This window comes from Homalodisca vitripennis, chromosome 2 (genome assembly GCF_021130785.1).
Source record: "Homalodisca vitripennis isolate AUS2020 chromosome 2, UT_GWSS_2.1, whole genome shotgun sequence".
In the NCBI taxonomy this organism is placed as follows: domain Eukaryota; kingdom Metazoa; phylum Arthropoda; class Insecta; order Hemiptera; family Cicadellidae; genus Homalodisca; species Homalodisca vitripennis.
The window spans coordinates 136276398-136299305 of NC_060208.1; the positions used below are offsets into that span (position 1 = coordinate 136276398).

A 22908-nucleotide genomic window follows, 5' to 3' on the forward strand; every position below is an offset into this window, starting at 1 on the left:
TTCAGATTGTAACACCTGACATGTTGAAGATTACTCAAGAAAATGATAAGAAACTTGGCCCCTGTTGAGCCTAGTTTAATAATAATCAAGGATTAGCCTGAACACACCTAAGTCAAGAAACATAAAAGGAAAGTTATGGTAAACGAATTCCACCACCAAGATAATTTCATACAATACGAACAAAGTGAATACTTCACCATATAAAAACGATCTGTGTATACCAGCAGAAAAGAATCAGTTACAGTTTCAATAAAACTATGTCTACCACATTACTTTTAAAATGATAATCTTACTTTTGATTTAATAATCTCAATCGTGATAATTTATTACACTGTGCATTCAAACAGAAAAGTCAATATTAGTTTTAGCGATCAATCAACAAATTCTCCAACACTTATATCTGGTCTGACCCAATAAATCATAACTGGTATGTCGATACTAAAGGCGAATTATCTTCAATTGAGAACAATAAAATTAAAAAAGCACAGTCTTTAAAGATTTTTTCACAATTATTAATATCCAAAAATAATGTATATGGATATTAATGGATCATACATGTTTAGAATTCATTAAATTAATTTAAAAAAATAATGCTTAAAATGGTCTGATTAATACAATTTTTCTGTACTTATTTTTAACAACATATATTGAATTTTTTAATGATTAACAACATAATAAGATGTTATCAATAGGATAACGGAGGTGGGGGTGAAGCTGTGTGAAGGGTTTGTGGTGGCGGAACATGACGGGGTCCAGTCGAATATTTTTTCTGGAGCCCCCCAATGCTGAGTTAGTATAACAGGAACTCGCTGGTGACGACCAATAAACAATAAATTACTCCTGACTCCCTAGCTCCTGAATTTGTCACAGTAAACAAGAAGTCAAGGACGTATGGCACGTGTCTGGAATAAAGGAGAATGCATGATGCTAGAAAGGATGACAAGAAGCTTACAGCTGTCATTTTTTTATAACACAGTATAGTATTATTGTTGATTTTAAGGTTATGTTTATGGCTCTGGGACTTGTCCTTAAATTTTGTTACATAATTTCCTTATTTACAAAAATGTCATGTGTGTGTGTGTGTGTGTGTGTGTGTGTGTGTGTGTGTGTGTGTGTGTGTTTTATGTTAATGTAAAAAAATGTTATGCCAAATATTTGCCATAACTAACAATCTAGAACACCATAAAGGGAATTTTTAATGTATTTTTTCAAAATTGAAAAAGTGAAATGTTTTAACTCAACCAGTAAAATAGTTTAGCTTTATTAAAACTATAATATGTACTAAATGAACAATGTTTGATACTGATTCATAAACGTTAAATTGTTTTAAAATATATATAGATATAATTAATTTTATTCACTTAATACCAATTTAAAGTAAAAAATCCTGTCCACAGTGTTTAACATTGAATATTACATGCATTTTTTATAAATAATATTTTGTAACTTTAAGTAAGTCATTAAGATTAAAAACTGTTAAAAAATATATCTAATAACAAAATAAGTGCGTTTTTGAATTTGATGTCAATTTCACAGTTTATTATGAAAGACTAATAAGGCATTACCTTAATATCAGTAAACTTTGTATTAAACTAAAACCCAGAGTCGAAAGAGTTAATACAGCTTAGAAAGTGCATTGCTTTTGAATGATTAATTAGTAATATTAATTTTTAAACAATAATATTTTTGACTAATATTAATTACTCTAATAGCTGTCTTGAAAGATTGAAAATAAAAATTGAATATTTTACAATTACACGTAAATAAATATTAACAAGTGTTAGAAAAATTAAATAAAACAAGAAACATTAAATTAAAGTTTATTTTGTGAACAAGTTTATTCATAGTACAGTAATAAATCACGTTTAACGTCACTGTTTAGTTGGCATTCCTTTTCAAAACTGACATTTGTAAATTTCTGTGTAATGTCAAGAAACTGGTCAAAACCACAAGAAGATCCACAACCAGGTATAACCAGAGGAGTAATTTTCAAGTCTGGGGAGCTCCCATCTATGTAGAGTACCTGAAACACAAAAATAAAACACTTAAGGCACTGCATTATTTAAAAACAGTTAAACTAATTTTCATTTTTCAGAAAACAAAGTAAAAAATAAAATGCTAGAATGAATGCTAAAACTTTAAAAATAAGTATATTCAATAACTGTTCAAAACCCACTTAAGAGTAATAAAAAATTACACATCCTCCGAATTCAGTATTTTACATGTAACACACACACACACACACACACACACACACACACACACACACACACACAATTTTTAATTTACACAAAACTTTAGATTAATTAACATATTCTTGCATTAAAAATATTTAATAAGTATAGTATAAGATTAAAGGCATTTTGTATAAATTTTATTTAGACTTTTATCATATTTAAATTACAAACTTTATTTGAATTCACTTTAGATTTATTAGAACATCAGACCTGAACTGAGAACTCTTCTGTGTTTGGATCCTGATGGAGTTCCAGTACCATTCCAGAGCCAGGTGCCACCAAGGTGAACATGGAAGTCTGCGGTATACCCAAGACGGCTTGTAGGGTAACAAGGGAGATGTCATGTCCAGAGTAGAAGTACATCTTACGGTCTGGAGTCAGTGTTCCATTCACTACAGACTTCATCGCAGTCAGCATCTCATCAACGAAATTACCTGAAAAACACATGCATAATTGATGACAATTTTGCTTTTTCTATACATATTAAAACCTTAACTATAATAATAGCAATTTAGATATATTTAATAGAAATCTACCTATATTGGAGGAAACTCGTAACAAAATTTCCAGAAGAGTTTTGAATTTTCACCGATCTTGACCTCTTGACAACCAAACCTTTGACTAAAACTATCACCATCTGAAAATGTAAATCTACCTTCATGGGCTCATACAATAAAAATTAACTTGTGAACATGATAAGTGTCATAACAATGTATAAATAAATCAAATTAAACTTATAACAGAAATGCCTGTAGTACTTATACATGCCTTAAGTAAGTTTGTCAGACAATTTCAACAAATGTAAAGTTTCAGAATGATAGCCGTTTGCATTATGTGTGCAAAATTTGTATCATGGAATTGTATTGGTATCATTGGTCAATATTAATATGTGTTTTTGAAACCCTAATAACATTAAATATATTGTTTTATAATAAGGATGTACAAATTTCTGAAGAAGTATGCAATAATATTGAATAAATGAATAAAATAAATGAATAAATGATTTATTTCCAATTTTAACAAACATTTACAATTCTTTCATTGTTTTGGAAATATACTGGTCACTTTTATAAATAGTGTGACCAGTTTTGAACAAAAATACATTACCTACAAAAACATTTAAACTTATGAGTCTAGCACTTTAAAACAAAATAAAAACACAAAGTCGCCATCTGCGATATCTGTACATGACAAAATAATTGGTCAAAATTATTGCTTGTTTCACTCAATCTAACAAAATAAACAGATACAAACCCTGGAAGGAATACCTACAAAGAAAACAACAGTACAAAAAGTAGTGGAAACAACAGTTACTAGTAAGCACGTATTTTAATAAAAAAAACTTTTTACTTAATCTATGGAATCTAAAAAGTTAGAAAAATAAAACAGTTTATAAGTATTTTATTATCATTTGAAAAATTTGACAATACATAAAGTACTTAATACAAGATTAACAAAAACTTAACAACTTAACAAAACTTAACAATCACTTGTAGAACCATATGTTTAAAACAGCCTTTTTGAACCATTTTTAACAACAAAAAGAATTTTTTTTTTCTTTTCTTTTCTTGCAACAAAATTATGAAATAATTGATGAAAACAAAATATATATATCCTCACAGGTAAGAAACTTCTAGTACATTGTTGAGGTTAGGTAACCAATATCCTGTTTTGAAAGAAGCCAAATTATTACTTCTTTGCAGAAAATTTTAAAATTTATAATATTTTTTAAGATCAAGGGTAACTTGTTGTACAACTTAGGACCTAAGTACTGGAAAGAGTGGCGAAAAATTGATCTGTTTACTTTAGGCAACCGGTAATTTTTGTTGAGCGCAAAGCGAGTGTTGTAGTGAACATGGTCAATACCTATGTTACCACTCCTGATATAAAAGAGTCGCAATACTTTAAAAATGAACATGTATTGAATTGGTAGAATATTAAGTTGTCTAAAAAGGGGTAAGGAAGATGTTCGTTTTTGTCTATGCAAAATTATGCGCAGAAAATAATTTTGGGTTGTTCGAAGTTTATCAATTAAGTATTTATAAGTTCCACCCCAGCATATTAGTCCATATTGCAATCGAGAGTTTATTAGTGCGAGATACAGAGATTTTAATAAAAATGTGCTGCAGAAGTTTCTCAAAAAGTAAAACTTTCTGATTGACAGTCTTAATTTTTTGTGCTGCAGAGGAGTTGTAGATTAGCCCTAAAAAATTGTGATCGGTTATTGGATTGTCAAAAATAGCACTTTGAAAAAGTGATAAATCTCGATTTCTTACAAAAATGTGATCAATAATTGTTTGAGTTGAAATGGTGGTGCGGGTAGGGGAATTGACTAAGGAGATAAAACCATTGTTGTTCATCAGGCTATGATATGTGTTTACAGTGAAATTATTACTAGCTAAATTGATATTAATGTCTCCAACAATAATAACATTATTTTTCAATGATTCAATTTCTTGCGACAGTTCTTGTAAAAATACATTTTCGGGTATGTTTTGAAGTCTGTACAGACAGAAGAGTTTAAAATAGGACTTCTTAAAACTAATATTTAGAAGTAATGCGTCTGCTGACGTCATATTTACTTGTGCTGGTAAACAACCCAAGTCCTTGTCTACAAAACATAACACTCCTCCCGCTCTATAGCTATCATTGCAATGAGCAAAAGTATTATAGCCAGGAATGTTATATAACAATAACATTCCTAAGTATTGTTAATATTATAACAATACTTTTTAAGTTTACAGGTATTGTTATTAATTGGTTGCAAACATTGTATAATATATTAAATACTAGCTGTTTCCTGCAGCTTTGTTCGCTTTACGTAAGCTTTGCCCATGTAAGAGCACTTCTGGTTCAAGCGAATTATATTTCCAATGCCAATGTAGAGTTTGCCTTGTCGCCACGATCAAGAAGATCTCTCAAAAGTGTATGTTTATAACCACTGAACACGTACATGTACTTTATTATAAAGTCGTCTAACATTCAATCTTTAAGTTCAACCAGAAATATATTTTAAACATCATCATAACATCATAACTTAGCGCCTTTAAATAGTGTTTGGCTATTTAATACACATAATTGATTCGTAATTGCAGTTTATAATGTGCAGGTATTTTAAAAACTTTTATATTTTGCAGCGCCGCTTGGTGGCAAGTTACACACATACAAATTTTCATAATGATCGGTCAAATAGTTTACGATTCTATATAGAACATGCAGACAAACATTCATTTATATACATATATATATATATATATATATATATATATATATATATATGATGACCATTCAATTAAAATGTCCAGTGTAGTAGTAGCTATATATTCACACTCATTTAAGTATAAGACCTTTTTTGATACTTTTTTAAAAGAGCTTAAAACCCATACACATTTACAAACCATATATTGTATGCCCATTACTACCTATTTAAATTTTTTATTGTTTCACAAATGTGGAGTTTTCATACTTTTATATTCTTATTTTGAAAAGAATACAATATTAGCATGTCAAAAATAAAGAGTTGATATACCATCGTAAGAATTATTCAACAAAACTACTAACGCACCAGTAAATTATTATTTCAAGCTGATGGCCAGACATGAAATTTATCTTCCTACTGACAGTGCCAAAAGAAATGTTGAAATAAGAATGACAGCAGCAACAAGTAAATTACTAGTAATCAAAGTATGATACTGTCTTTACATACCCATGACGAGTCTGCAAATAGTATAAGTTGATGCAAAGAAGGAATAGTAGAGTTTTCCAGCTAAATCATTCATTGGTTGAGGGTATACTTTCTTCGTCCACTCTGGTAAAACATATCCCTCTACTTCCTGCAATTTATTTCTGTTATAAGTTAATAGTGAAATGCACTAGTATTATTTGTTGTTTTTCATATATAGTATAAGCAACATTTTGGAAGGGAAGTCACTGTTGTGAGGCATTTTCTTGACTGAAATGAGGGTAAAATCAATCTCTCTTCATTAACTTGGTAAACTGTAAACCACACTGGGTAAACATATTCACAGAGTGACTTAGTTAGGTAGTGCACATATCCTCCATCTACAATATTTAAATATTGCATTGCTATAAAATCCATGTTTTGTACTATTTTTTGTTGTTCCAAAAACTTGAAATTTTTATTCTTTCTATAAACCCAACTTAGTACAGCCACTGTATTAATGAAATTAATAGATTAAAACAATGTACAGACACTCAACTTACATAATTGTATTGACATAGTAATTTATTTCCATGTTAGTTTTAGACTTCACAAGTAAATATCAACCATGTGTTTAAATTATTGTAATATTTAAAGTTTACTCACTAAATGTTACACTACTGAAGATGAGATCATATAAGATAAAATATCGGATAACAAATAAATTGACAAATCAAACAGATAAATGTAATTATTAACATCTACAAAAATCATTATTATTTTAGTATACTTTATTTAGTATTTTCTTGATAATATTCCTAAACTCATTCAAAGTTGAATCCCTTTAAATTAGTCAGCCTTTTACTATAAATACTAGCCTAATTCTTGTGCCTAGCATTGAATTACACAGAAAATAAAATTAAGGCACAACAATTACCCATAATTTTATTGTGTTTGATGTTGCAATAATGAACGAATACATCATCAGTTTTTGGAACTTTAACACTAGTTCCGAGAGACTGGCTTGTGAATATAGTAATTCATATACAACAATAATTTCAACACTTTTAACGATAGTATCCTGAGATTACCACTAAAACCTGGACAATCTTTTCTTACAATTTATAATTGGTATTGTGTTTATATTCAACTCAACTATCTCACTACAAGAATTATACAAAATCCATAATTCTAAATCAATTTTGTAAATTTATGTAGAAACTTTACAATGGAACTAATTATGTTTGCTTTAGTTATAACTCTAAATTAATAAAATGTTTAACTTACATAGTAAAATTCTCTAGCTAGGGTTGATCCCTTGGGATCAAAAGAGCAACTTGAAACTCATTCAACAAATTTCAGAGAACTTGAGGAGGAAACACTGCCATATTGATTGTATCCCCATAAGAACAATGTTAAAGCTCATTCACTTTTACAATCTTATTTTAGTCACATAGTATAGAAAGTGTTTAATTTTAAAGATATAACTAATATGTATCTTTAGTTTTTCTAATATTTTTACAGATTATTCAGAGGAAAATTTCCTCTCTGGTACATCATTGTGTAGATATTCATATATTTTAAGAAAAACCTAAAAAGTGTTTGTATGTATATTAATACTATATCTTTAAAATGAGACATTTATAAAGTGCATTAGGTTTAACGTTGTTCTAATGGAGAAAAATTCAAGGTTGTTTTACTACAGCAATTTTTAAACAAGGGTCACTGAACATTGATTTTGGTAAATACATGTAACTGCTAAATATGTATTGAAAGTGGGTTTTATACATACCAAAAGATCAAACTGAAGTACAGGGTGGAGCGCGGTAATTTGCTGATTTGGAAATGAAATAAAAAAATTATGAACCTTAGGAAAAATTATTTTTTATTTTAATTATATTGAACAGTAAGGGAATTTTAAAATTACATGGTTTTAAATAATGTATCTAGCAAATGTCGACCTTCGGCATCCACACACTTCTGCATACGTTTTCTGAAGTTTTCATTAACTCTAACAAGCATGTCGACTGGTATTCTGCCAATTTCAGCCTCAATATTGTTCCTTAGGTCTTCCAAGGTGTTGGGACGGTTGATATACACCTTCGACTTCAGGTAACCCCAAAGGAAAAAATCGCATGGGGCTAAGTCTGGCTCTTTGAGAGCCAGTTCACATCACCCCTCAAAGAGATAAGCCGTCCAGGAAACATTTGCCTCAAACAATTCATGGTAACCCTCGCTGTGTGTGCAGTGGCACCATCCTGTTGGAACCATGTATCCACTAATTGCATTGCCTCAAGAGCCGGCTGAAAAAAATCCTGTATCATAGTCAAGTACCGTTCGGAGTTCACAGTTATGGCACGACGGTTATCCTGAAAAAAGTAAAGGCCAATAATGCCTACTCGTGATATGGCGCACCACACAGTGACGCGGTCCAAATGCAGAGGTCTCTGGTGGACTTCTCTGGGGTTTGTTCCACTTCAGTAGCGCATGTTTTGCTTGTTGACACACCCACTGAGGTGAACATGTGCCTCATCAGAAAAGAACACAATTGCGTCACGCGGTATAGTTGCAAGCATGTCTTCACAAGAAGTACGTTATGTCAAATAGTCCCGTGCTGACAATTGATGGACCACGCACATTTTATGTGTGTAAAAGCTCAGTTCATCATGAAGAATCCGGTGGAGAGAACGTCTTGAAATGCCAAGAGCAAGTGATTGCTTCCGAGCAGAGCGTTTTGGAGATTGCAGTACTGCTGCTCTAACTCTATCGATGTTTTCCGGTGTTGTAATCCTTCCCTGGGGTCCCCTTCGTACACATGACTCATTCCCTGCTGTTCTGAATGCAGTTACCCAATTTACAATTGATTGCCGACCAGGAACAAGTCAGCGTGGGGGAACAGCGAATCGTAAACGAAAAGCGCGCTGCACTGCAATGATCGAGTGGGCATTTGAGAAATACGCTTCAACACAAAACGACCTCTTCTCTCGTGTCCACTGCATGATGGCAACTGGAACGAGAAGTAATACAAATCTCCCATCAGCCACTATAAGCCACGCCCACTCTCCCCTCTCTTCGACCAACAGTGCCACCACAGCCTGCAGTGCAAAAAAGCAAACTTCCGCGCTCCACCCTGTATTAGTACATTAACCCTTATAAAGACAAAGAAGTAAAACCTAAATGCTAGAAAAATATGAGAAGACCACCCACCACCTGTGATTTATCATTTTTTAAGTTTCTAAAAGAGTTAAGATAAGGAACATTTTTTGAAAGAGCTAAACAAATCACCATCCAGCCCAAATAGCATTAAGATTGTACTTGGTAAGGCTGTATTAAATAATATTGTTATTTTATTTTAAAACATTAGTTAACATTTCAATGTTTTACCTACTATTTATTTTTCCCTATGTATTGCTGATTTTAAATACACTAATTATCGTTGAAATCATTTGCATAACTTTATTCCCTTAGTATTGGATATAGTGTAGTAAATTATTTTCGGATATAGGTTACAAAACTATTTCAAACTTGTACGTCTGAGACTATTTATAATTCTATATAAAAATTATACTTTTGATAATAGTTTGATAATTTGTGAAATGTACTTGCAAACGCATATGTAATAGAAGATTGATTTTGATTTCTTAAAAAGAGTTATTGATTACTAGCTCATAATGAAGTAAAATAATCCTACAGATATACATGAAGCATGAACAATAAGGAACCTGTCTATAATATGTTAAGTTTTTATTAAGTGCATGTTTTAGAGTTAGTGTGCATGAAATAGACACACAATGTGGCTGTTGTTGTGACTTATGTGTCACAATGCTATAGTATATTTTGTTTACTTCAACCTTGATTTTAATCATGGTTTTTAAGATACATTTTAATTAGTTTAGTCTTTTACTTCAAGAAGAGATCAGATTGTTGTTCTCGAAACATAGTGTTACTGATTGTATAGTATCAGTGAATGATGGCAAATGTACAGAAAAATCCTGTTTCCTTCAAAATCCTTTCATCGTCTAAAACAAACTTCAAATAAAGAAAAGCATATTATATGTATATCTACAATAAAACATTATCACTATTTGTATATAACAACATGCAAACATTCTTTAAAAATTAAAAATGTCATATACCACTATTAATCTGTAAAAATAATTGCAGCTTTCGGAAATAAAAAGCACTGGTGTACATGTTTTTAGATAAATTCGTTCTAACTGAAAGAGCGTTATGTATTATTTCTTCCTACCTCAGAGGCAAGTGTGTCCCATGATATGAACAAACCTAAGACTGAGGTCAGGTTGGCACCAGTAATTCTATTTATGTAGTTCACAACTGCTGTCAAGTTTGTATAATTATCAGCAATGTAGATCTTTCCTGCTGACAACCTTTCTTGCATGTACCTGGGACATTTCTGCAAATCCTATAAATAGAAATAAAAAATTAATTTGTGTGACTAAAAGAAATAGGTTATTCATGTTCTTTTAAATGAAAATACTTCAACAAAACTATGAACTTTTCAACTACTTTCCAACTCTAACTATACAGTTTTTAAAACAATGAAATATTGTAAGTATAATTTCAGTTTTAACATACTTTTCTGAATGTATATAATGGCAATATTTAAATTTTGCTACTTGCATCTGTGTTCCTCATGTACTTCACCTGTATTACAAATGTCGAAGTAATGGGTTACAGTGGCGTCCCTGCTGGTGTTCATAAGTTTTTGTGTATAACAAAAAGATTGGAATAGGATGAGGAGATGGAATTTTCTTCCAATGACCATCATTAGATTATGTCCCAAAAGGATAAATCCTCTATTGGTGAAGCTGCTTCCAAGCTTGGTTGAAGAGAGATGCAAAAGATTGCAGAAGATTTCACAATAAATATTATCACTGACCTTAAGATTGGTAGTGGTCATCAACATCCAAGTAAGGGTGCCTCATGATGTGTCCTTGTATTTGGCGTTTCTGGTTTTTTTGTCCCGGTGCAATGATACAAGATGCATAGATTGCTTTGGTGGAACCCTGACATTGGTATCTGAGATGTTTGGAAACAAGTTTCTGCCTGTATAAGAATTGTCAAAGATGTTCCTGTTGGAAGACACTTGCTTCCAGGCCTAGTACAATGGTGAGATTGGGTGCATAAATATAGTTTCTTGTCTCTTGATTCAAAACCATGAACCTTAAGAACTGTAGAGATGTTCTTATCAAGCTGGGAGAGCCGATGGCCGTGCAGTTTTTGAATCTCAATTTAAAGATAGTACCAGTACACGTTCAAATCCCATCTATAACCGCAGTATTTTTTATCAGTACTATCGTTCTTAAACTGTATCAACTCTCCTCCTTATTTTGTTTGATAGGAACCTTGCATGGGCTAGTCACAAATGAGGATGTGCAAAATAAGGTCTAAAAAGGAATCAGGCTCTTCTTTTTAAAAGAAAGTTTTTTAAATTGAAGTCGTTTTATATTAACCCAGTTGAAGCCACAACATATGCGGAACCCATTTGAAACACTAGTATTGAATAACAGCCATTCCAAACCAAGCCATTTCTGATAAATCAGGTTAAAAAAAAAAAAACGCAATACTTAACAAATATCTAAAAACATAAATAGGCTACTTTACATATTCTAATGGACATCAGTATATTGAAAAATGTACATTAAAAATATTCTAACAGTGGATGACTAGACCTTAGGACTCAGGCAATCAGAAATGTTTATCCCTCCAAATGCAAAAGGATGATCAAAACTCCTAGATTTAAGCAAGGAAGATGTGCAAGAGGACATGTCCCCTTCATAAACATCTGATGAAGTTTGGTCTGTCAGACAGATGAATGCAAACTATAAGTTAATGTATAAATGGCTAAACTGCCCTGTTATTTGCAAAACTAAAAAAAATGCCTACAGTACAAGACATATCTTTAAAAGCCTGTCCATTTGGGCACCCCACTTACCGCATCACCTTGCACGCGTTGCCAATTGTTATATCAGTTGATTCTCGGTATAAGTCGATGCAACGACATCTCGCCTATACGTCTTTCCGGTTATTTACATCTGTTTTGTTCTTCAGCATTACATTATTCTGCATATTTTATTGTATTAATTATTTTTTGTCCACTTTCTGTGTCATACTGTAAACACGTGTTAGTTTAAATCATGAAAATAAAGATTCAATCATTCAATCTTTAGCTAAAGATTTTGGCCAAATTACAAAACATATGTTTGAATAAATATTACTAAAATAATCAATCACTTATAATTCTCAACAAATTTTTGTTTTGATCAGTTCTTTGTCTAAAAAATAAAAAATACTAACTCTTTAAATTTAGGTTTTACATATTATATGTAAAAATAAATTTTAAACATTTATTAGTTACGCAAAGACATGTCACAATATGTTTTTAATACTAGTATTATTGGAAGAAACTTCTATATTCATGCGAATTTAAAACCATATACGCATATATCAAGCCTAAGTACATTAAACAACAATTTATTTGTTGCAGAATGGGCACTAAAGCTTTTTGACCCCAAAAGCCAACATTCTTTCACTATTTTTAGTGATGGGAACAATCGAAGACAAACAAGTGATTTGAACAATTTTAAAAACAATTGAATAATTGTTCAGTTATTGCATTCAGTTTATTATTCCATCATTAGCTATTTTTCCGTTACAGCTGGCAACACCGTGCCATAACCCAGGCTTGCATTGATATGTCTCATCCAGTGGCGTAGCGAAGGGGAGGGTCCAGGGGGTCCGGACCGCCCCCGAAATTTTAAGACAAATTAAAAAGTAAAGCATGGAGCAGGAGAAAAAAAGGAGAGTTGTCATTTACTCTTGTCTACAAACATTAAATTGATTGTTTTAATTGATTAAAGTGACCTTTGTTAAAAATATAATTGTCCTTTCGTTTAAATCATAAAGTATCAAACGATACTTTTGGGCTCGGCCTTTCGGATAGTGTAGTGTAATCACGGTATTGCTATAGGGCGCGGTCACGTGACGTCGCAATGTAACCTAAATTGTAACACGGCGAACATTCGACCTCCAGCGCTCGTTGTGTCAACAACTCCTGGAACAACATGAGTGACATCTTCAAGAAGATGGGACAGCGTGCCTTTGGAAGCGCTGGGCAGCCAGCTAAGAGGCCTAGCTTTCCACCTGCCGGCTCGGCGCCTAAGAAGGTCGCTGCTCCAGCAAAGGGCCTTTTTAAAGGCCACAACGTCACCTCTGCTACTGTGACACCTGACCAACCTACGGCTTCGGTTTCTACGTCCAGGATACCCTTGCTGTTACTGGACAGTGTTCCGGACTGGCCTACCCACACCAAGAAGTTGGGGGAGTTGGCGTGGAGGACTTCAGGGCAGTTCAGCGGTACCTATGTTCCAAGAAGCTGCCCTTCTACACTCACAACCTTGGGCGTGAAAGATCGCTTAAGGTTGTGATCAGCGGACTGCCCGACACCGATGATGTGGAGCTCTTCGATGTCTTAACTGACGAGGGCTTCGCCGTCGACGAGGTTGCACGACTTCGGAAAGCCAGGGGACCACCAGGAGCTGGCTGATCACGCTGACCAGGTACAGTGAGCGAGAGAACCCTGACACCAAGCGGGCTTGCCAAATCTACAACGTGACAAGCCTGCTCCATGTCAGGGTCTCAGTCACTGCGTACAAGAAGCCGGTCGGCCCGCCGCAGTGTTACCGGTGCCAAGGCTTTGGCCACGGCTCCGGCAACTGCGGGAGGCCGAGAAAATGCGTCCGCTCCGGGAAAAATCATCTGAAGACCTAAGGGTCACTGCTGCAACTGTGGCGGCGATCACAACGCCAACTATCGTGGGTGTCCAGCCTACGAGGAGGCCAGAGTGGCAGCTGTCCAGTTAGGCCGCAAGTCCCGGCCAACCAAACCAGCGGCGAGGCGACCAACGGCCCAGCCGCCCAAGCGAGCAGCGCGTGACGAGTCACCAGCGGACTCCGTATCGGAGAGTGAAGCTGAGGACGACATGCCGCAGAAGAAGAAGCGCCGGAGGAAACCCCGAAACCCAAGCCAACCGACTTCCTCGCCCTGGGCATCTGTGGCTGACCTTCCGGTCACACAGAGGCCCAGGGTGACTCCCAGGCAGAAACTAGAGTGGCCACCTACACCAGCCACTCCGCCGCAACAAACGGAGGCGCCAGCAGCTGATGCAGCAGCAGAAGTAGCCGCCCCCGCCCAGCGCAGCCTACAAGCCGTTTTGGCCGAAGTTGCTGCGCAGCTGTCCGCCCTCACCCGGCTCTTCAATGAAGCAGTGGCCCTCAGTGGCACACCGACCAGCTACTAGAATGCTGCAGGAGCAAATTGTTCCAGTTGACAGGCAAGTCATTGAGCTCAACTGCTCAGATACTGCCCACAGACCAGGAGGAGCGCCCAGAGGCCATCCTAGCGACCCGACTTGGACTTGGACAGTTTAAATTAGCGACCACTTCGTTCAAATTCGTCTTGGGGACGTAAAATTAGAATTAAGTCACGACGTTGATTTTAGTGTCATTAAACTGTAGACGTGTATATAATTATCTAAAAAATATAAAATATCACTTTCGGTCAGAAAATACACTTGATAAGCTCTACTGATAAGAAGTTCCGACTACTTTGGATTTCACTGACTGAGGTATTATTTCATTTTCCTTAGTATATTCCGATCGGAAGTGATTATTTTTGTTTTTTTCTCGATAAATACATATTTATTAGTCGGCGTTGAATTAATACCTAAAATCAATGTCCTAACAAAATTATAAGTACCACTTTTACCTCAACCACTCAACCAGTGAAATCCAAACTCGTCAAAATTTGAATCTGTAGAGAGCTTTTCTTCGACGTTTACCGACCGGAAGTGATGTTTTGTCGATAATTATATAGATAGTCGAGTACAGTTTAATGATAACAAAAAATTGTCGTCCTAACTCAATCAAAAATACCACGTTTACCTCAATAACTGAAGTCAGAAGTAGTTGAAGTTCTAATCATTAGAGTTTTTCAGGTGCATTTTATTTCCGACCGAAAGTGATTTTTTTCCGATAATTATATACTCGTCTACAGTGTAATGATACAAAAAAAATCGTCATTATAACTCATTCATAAATACCTCAATCAGTGAAATCCAAAGTAGCCGAACTTCTAATCAGTAGAGTTTTTCCGGTGCATTTTCCGACCGTTAGTTTGATCTGTACCGGAGCAACGCTCGAAAATTGCCCTCCTTTTCTAAAGGGTTTTCGGCCGTTAGTGGCCCAATGTCCCCGAAGGGGTATTTCATTTTCTCCACAGAATACAGTTGTGTCAATTATACGCTTGAGTGAAGCTCTGTTTTGTTCTTTTTCTTTCTTATCCAGTGAATCCAACATCACTTTGGTGCCTTCTACTCGGCCAGAATCGAACTTCGTAAAGTTTCTGTAGCTATACAAGAAAATTTGTGGTACTAGAGTTGCTGTGAGAGTTGAATTGGCCTATTACATCTTTCCACTTTCTATAAGGCGTAGTTACTAAATCCCATATTTTTGGTATTTACCTTTTACCAGTGAACTCATTGGCAAATAACACACAAAACGTTCCCCGGATGCCCCGGTTTCGGACCCCCCCCCCCCGAACGAAATTTCTGGCTACGCTACTGTCTCATACTATAGGAGCTTATCTCTTGAGCCCAAAGGAAATTAGAGAAATTAGCTCTTAAACCATTAAGGTTTTTGAGAAACCTCCGATTTGAGGATTAAAAATTAGTAAGGAAGGTACAAAGATCCTTTCAGGATTAAGTGCAGATTCTAAGATTATTTCCCTCATCCAAGAAAAGTAACACAACAAAAAAATAGTAGATGAAGCTGAAAAATTATTCTAAAGCTTAGAGACGTTAATTTTGAAGTTTCAAAAGTACACCTGTGACTTATCAGGAGAGTTAGAGTATATAGGTATAGGCTGCCAGAGGATTTCTTTATCCCAAAGTTGGAAACCTGTTGGAGGGTACAGTCCAGCTAAAAATGCTTCTCCACTCAGCAGCGCTCTATCTATGGCTGTACTTGATGCATAAAAGTCCTTGTTGTAGTACATTGAGTTCAAGAATCCATTGTATAGAACACGAACTTTTATTCCCAAGTTGTACATTTGATCCCGTCCAACCTAAAAGTTAAAAAGAAATTAGCTTATATAATATATTAATAATTAACTGTTATAACTCTTTCAATCTATATAAACATATTTTTCTTTTATTAATAAACTTTAAAACATTTTATAGTCAGGGGCAGAGAGCTAATTTGTATTATATAATATACAACCTAGTTTCATCTATGAAGGTGATGGAGGAAATTCATGTAAGAAGAAAATCAATCATCAGCCAATCAGTTTTCATTGGGGATAAAATTAATGGGAATTTATATGTTTTAAAACGTTAATATACAGTGTCTGTCGAAAATTAAGGACGCAAGCAAAATACAAATACATAGGTTCTAGTCCTTAAATATTTGATAAATCTAATTACGGTATGTTATTGCCACATAGCCTATGAAAAACAACATTTTGACACAAATTATACCTCTCTATCTATGCAGCAGATTCCCCAAAATTTTGTTTCTGTTTGTAAAAACTGCTTTAAAAACAGCATAACAAATATACAACTCTAGAACGGATAAAGATTAAGAACGGTTAAGTTAAGCAAAAAATGTTAAGCTGGTCTTAGAAAAAAAAATTGTGAGATGTCTGTACACTATTCATAGTGATATAAAGATATGTATATGACGTATTACTTTGTTGTATTTTGTTTTAGGGCCTCGATTTACATTCTTAAATATTGATGTCGACAAATATCGACAGTGGGCACTAGCGGTAGGGATGTCCATTACAACAAATTGTTTTCATTTTAGGTTGATGGTAGCTGACATCGCTACTGGAAGGGAGTGAAGATATAGATCCAACCATTTTCATTGAACCATTAGATAATAGCCTCGATCTCCCCTAAAGTGTGGATATTAGCTACAAATTTAGGCTTCGCTATTCAAGCAATAACGTATCAGAATCAGAGCATAGCGACTGGAGCAACTATTCCTGAATTCGGTGTGGGAGGCTCAGTTGTCATTGATGTTTGTTTTTCGACAAATTCTTTACTTATTTTAAACTGCTAGAAGCGTTAAAAACAGAGGACATCATGGTACAGGGACCAGAGTTCAGGATGTCCCTCATCGTCAACCTCAAGATCTTAAGAAAGAACCAAGATAGGTACTGTCCACCAAATAACTGACACAGACATCAACATAACACTTGTAAGATATATGGACAACAGTGTTTTTACTATGGCGTCGACAGCAACAGGCGTTCATCCTGAGGGGAAAACAAAGCGTTGGTCCTCTAGCAAAGAAAAAACCCATCCTTGTGCCACAGCCAGGCTGTGTCAATTGGTACATCGGCTCGCTTTGTTTGAAACTTGGCGGAGCGGTATTTGCAATAAAGCGTGTTCGATCTAGTAGTTCAAACAATGTTATCAGAATTTACTACCATGCACTCTTCAAGTCCCATCTCAGGTATGGTATCATAATATGGGGTGGCTCATCTCAAAGCAATATCCAGAGGATGTTCGTGATGCAAAAGCGAGCAATTGGAGTCATATCATGTTCTCAACATCGGCAGAGCTGTAGGGAAGCCTTCAGAAGTCTCGGAATTCTAACTGCCACGTCCCTCTACACTTATGAAGTGATTCTCCACGCCACCAAGCTGCCCCTAGTGAAAAACAGCGACATCCATACGCATAATGCGAAAGGTGCGAACAGCTTCGACTTGCCCCATCACACACCCTATTCCAGGAAACCAAGCTATGCTGGAGCAAGGCTCTTTAACATTGTCCCGGCAGAAGTGAGGAGGGGGCCACCAGCTTTAGTGAGGGAACGGTTTCATTGCTGGCTGCTGAGGGATCCAGTCTAATGTCTGGAGGAATACATGGAACGAACCACATCTATCATGTGAACACTGTCATTAACTTCCCTTTGTACTCTGTGACAACTATTATTCTAAGCTTGAAACTTTCGAATACAGTATATTCTGATTCTGACTATTTATTCTGTGAAGAGATATCAAATCTTATTTTACACTGTTTTTAGGTTAAGTAAAGAAAAATTAAATTCAACCCCGTAATTAACAGACTTGTCACACATTTTTCCATTTTTTCTAAGACTAGCTTAACATTCTTTAACTAATAGACTATTAATATGCTTAAAACCATTTGTCAGGTTTTATTCATTCTACAGTTGTGGAATCCGCTGTATTAAAGATAGAAAGGTCTAATTTGTATCAAAAATTTTGTTTCCATGGACTATATGACAATAGCATAACATAATTAAATTTAGAAAATGTTTAAATACTAGAGTACCTATATATATATATATATATATATATATATATATATATATATATATATATATATATATATATTAGTTCTTGGCTAGTGTCCTTGTACATTTACAGACACTGTAGTTTCACAGATCATATTGTTTAGCCATCACACTTAAAACCAATCATCACTAATCAGACATGTAAAGAAGTCATTTCAGCATCAGGCAACAAAACTGAGATAAAGTGATAATTTTCAGGTCCTTTTTAGTAGCTTTAATTCATTTCTGACATAATCCATTGCTTCATATAAACATTATTGCAAGTCTGCAATGGGCTTTGTTAGTGTTATATGAAAAATGTACCATTTGGCATTTTTAACCTTTTCACCACTCTTCTGCAAAAATCAATCCAAGTCTTTCTTAAAAGAGATTTCTCTACCGATCTCTTGAAAAACTATTTTTGGTTTTTTTATACAACACAAACATTGGTTCTTGTTTCCTTTCCAACTATATTGTAATACGCCCATCAATAATTTATTTTAAACAATACTTACTGTAGTTAATTGTCCAATGCCATATGGCCAGTATTTTGTGTCATTAACAGGATAAGGACTATTTGGAAAATTAAAAAGTGGCCCTCTGTTCCCATGTCGAGAGATCTAAAACATTAACATTTTCTTAATTATCAGTCATGCTAGTTGTGCTTTTCAGTATTTTTGTTTTGTTGTAAGTTCCAGGTTGAAATACTAAAGTTGTTGTGACTAAAATATTTATTGTTCTTGCATTCTCTGAAATTGTTTTGGGTTATTTGCAATATTTATATCATACCATTAATACAATTTTTATTCTTTTATTACAATATTTATGGTTGTTGTTTGAAAGATTGTTGTGAATTAGCTGATAAATGTATTGCTCCTATTCGTTGAGGAGTTGATGTGTACTTAATCTGCTGAACTATTAACAACCTGTAAAATGATGTAATCTTTTATCAATAAACAAGGTACAAGTACCTATGTCACACCATATGTCGGGTGATAGGTTTCACTGAGGTTGCATGCAAATATTAAGCGTACAGCTCAATTTCATTCTCAAGATGTCCTGCGAACAGATAGACATACATCACACAGAAAATCAATTTTTACATCCCACGGGTAGACAGCGGACAAAACAATTTATCCAGCTTACTGAGTGATAAGCTGCAATGAATAGCACTCATCCAAATCTAATCTTAAATCCTTTTAAAACTTGAATTGACTTGTGTAACACCTCCTGGAAGAAAATAACACAATTATTGTTTTTATTTTCCTCTTACGTATTCAAACCTATGTGCTCAATTTGGTTTCTTTAGCTTTACTAGTTTTAGAGATAATAATTTGTTAATAAAAAATTGTGGCTAGTAGCCAAAGTGGAAAAAGGAAAAAAGTTTTTCTTCATTTTTAGCTTAGAATCACACACAGAATTTGAAAATACATAGCTAGCCTAACATTTTTGTTACACCCTGTATATATATATATATATATATATATACAAACATAAAACTTTGTATAGTGACAGGGCATAAAATTGAACTTTTTGATGCAATTAGTAGCTTTTCAATATCTCAGGAAGGAGTTGGTGGAAAATCTTAAACGTAAGTATAGGGGAAAGGAAGGACTGTATAGAAGTAATGAATATACCAACACAAGAATCTTCTGAACAAGAAATGCCTTTAGAAAGAGCAAAGAAAAGAATAAGGAAGTGCCAAAAATATGGAAGTAAACGAGAAGCTTAAAAAAAATAAAAGAAATATTGGAATGGCATATACAACTAAAAAAGTAAACAAAGTTCAGAGCAAAACATTTTCAAGTGAACTTTGTAGAAACAACAAAAACTACAAAAATCTATTTGATAAGAAATCCATAAAACATAACTAGTGTCACTAACAATAGGGTTGATATAGAAAAGTTGGTGTCTAAGATCCAGGCCCAGTCATATCATTAAGGAAAATTGTAATATTTCAACATTGCTTTCTCATTTAAACCTCAGCGTCAGCTATGCCGGCTTCAAAGTGCACTGGTTTTTTTATTAAAGTACAAAGTACATGATTGGACCTCCCCGGGATTTGAACCCGTGGTCTCTCGGTTAGAGAGCCGGAGAGCCTTGGAGGAGGAAGCTTATTTACTTGTTTCTTAGTATTAATTTTTGAAACAAAATAAAATTTTATTTAACTAACATGCTTATTTAATAAATATTTAACATGTACTACATTGAAATCGTCAATATTTATATCAGTTAGAATTAATCTACATTTACACACTTATTAATGCATATACATGTTAATGAATAAAATACAATTTACTTAAAATAATAGGCCCTAAAACAGAACAATAACGAATAACAAATGCTTTGGTATAGTAAGTGTGTGTAGTTTGTGCTCGTGTTCAAAATTGTTTTGTCACGGCCAAAAACCTAAGTACACCACTCCATGTTGTCAGGTATCAGGCTTCACTGAGGTTGCATGCAAAATTGTAAGTCTATATTTCATTTCTTCGAGATATCCTACAGACAGATGGAGAATCATACAGAAATTAAATTTTTGTATGACCCCGACTAATAAAAAAGAAATTGTGGAGTATACTGGATGGTAGGCATTAATGAATTTCATGATTGGACATGAATTATCATAGAACTCATTCTTGTCTATATAGAAATTGTCTTTCCACTCTATTTTGTTTTCTTTTTACTCTATGAGTACATGTCTACACAGACACCACAAGATTGTGTATTTCATATGATTGGATTGAGTTTGTTTAAAAAATATATTTATTCTGATAGTTTTTCATTGCAATTATGCTTACCAATAAGACCAATGTCAAAATATTTTATAATGGTCAGCAAAATACCATCATGAAACTTGTGTTGGAATGAAGCTTCATGCAACATTTCAAGTCTATGGGTCAGTTCAACTGGCTCCTTAAGTAATAGGCTCTGTTAAAGTTCAGTTATTGAGGCAAGAAGCATAGTATGGTGGCTATAATATAGGGTATTCATAACTACCAATAACAGTCTTGAGACTAATACCTTAACAAGAACAAATCAACAATACAAGTCTGTTAAACTAATGTGAAAATCATTTACCATTTATTCCTAAAAATTCTCCTGTGTCAAAATGACTCATATCCATACCATAGATACAATTAACTATGAGAAAATATCATTCAACTTGAAATTTTATTATTATTGTTCTTTATTTCCACCTATCACATAAATGTTAAAAAATTGTTTGGCTATAATTTGAACAATTATAAATAGTGAATTTATATTGTTTAGCAATAAATAATTACATTTATATTTTGTTATATGTTTGCACATCATAGCATGTTTATTCATAACTTACAGAAGCAATATATTGTTTAACTCAATTTTTTAACTAAGTTTTTCACTTACAATAACTGCAAATTTGAGGGTGTCGGACACTCTGGTACCATTGGAATTGGTCATTTTTGTTTCATCACCCATCGATTTCATAGATAAGCTGAAAGTGTAGATAATAACAACTATACAAAATACCAGGGCGGCTAACTGAACAAAGATACTAGTAGAAACCATGCTGCAATTGACAACTCAGTATGTTTTAGCTTTACAACCTAAGTAAGCACTAATGTTAGTGAAAGACAGATGCATTTAACTTTGATTTAAAATTCAATGAAAAGATTATTGTATAAGAGGGAGATAGCTTTGTAATTTAATCTAATGATAAGTTACAGTAGTGGCTCTATATATATAATATATGTTGTCAGAAGGGCACACAGATTACTGTACAGGAAGTATTAAATAGGTACCTTCTATTACAAGAAGTCCAGCAATATTTTTAATGTAAGGTTTGAAATAAACATTTGAAACTTTGTTTTAAATCATTCAAGGAAAGCCATTATTTTGTGGAGCACAGAAACCAAATATTTTAACTTATAAAATTATTATAAATCAATAAACTGTATTGTTTGTAACTGAATAATATATTTAAAATTATATTTTCTATTGCAATTAAAAAATATTTTTATGTATTATTTTTTTAAGAATTATTTTTACCCAATATGAGATAATGAGAGATAATGAGATAATGAGATTTATTCCAAAAAAATATAAACTTTACAAACAAGATTATTAAGGAATATAATCTAACCACATTAACAAGTTGCGTGGTTAGATAAAACTAACAATAAACAAGGAAAGGTCTGATAACAGTCCGGTTTTCTCTGAAAAGGACTTGATGTGCAGATCACTGCGGTATATTGAAATCTTCTCACTATATTTAACTAAAATCAACATTAAAATAAAAATACATTAACGTTGATAAGAGTACAACTTAATCAATTTAAACTCTAATCAATCTTATTCGTACATACAATGTTTAAATATACATAAAAGACTAATATATTGAAGACTTTAAATCATCTATGTAAAAAATACAATTTATCTAATGACAATATTATCTTAACATTTTAGAGTAATGGAAACAATATTAAGATTCTACAGACTGTTTTGTTATATTGGTTACTAATTAATATTAAGATATGTTATATTATTATACATCAAGACATATTAAGATATATACATATTAAGATATACAAGATATATCAACAACATACATATATATATATATATATATATATATATAATATATATATAT

General features: G+C 33.5%; 1 protein-coding gene across 1 annotated transcript; it reads right to left on the reverse strand.

Annotated features, from left to right (window-relative positions):
- Window positions 1-1804: 1804 nt before the first annotated feature.
- On the reverse strand, window positions 1805-22035 carry LOC124354761 (lysosomal acid phosphatase-like). The gene is made up of 7 exons (XM_046805447.1): window positions 21666-22035; window positions 18794-18898; window positions 15802-16041; window positions 10148-10321; window positions 5944-6070; window positions 2448-2671; window positions 1805-2023 (listed from the first exon to the last, which is right to left on the reverse strand). Exons 1-7 carry the CDS (start codon window positions 21825-21827, stop codon window positions 1838-1840), a joined length of 1218 nt encoding a protein of 405 aa, XP_046661403.1. The 5' UTR covers window positions 21828-22035; the 3' UTR covers window positions 1805-1837.
- Between the last annotated feature and the right edge of the window lie 873 nt (window positions 22036-22908).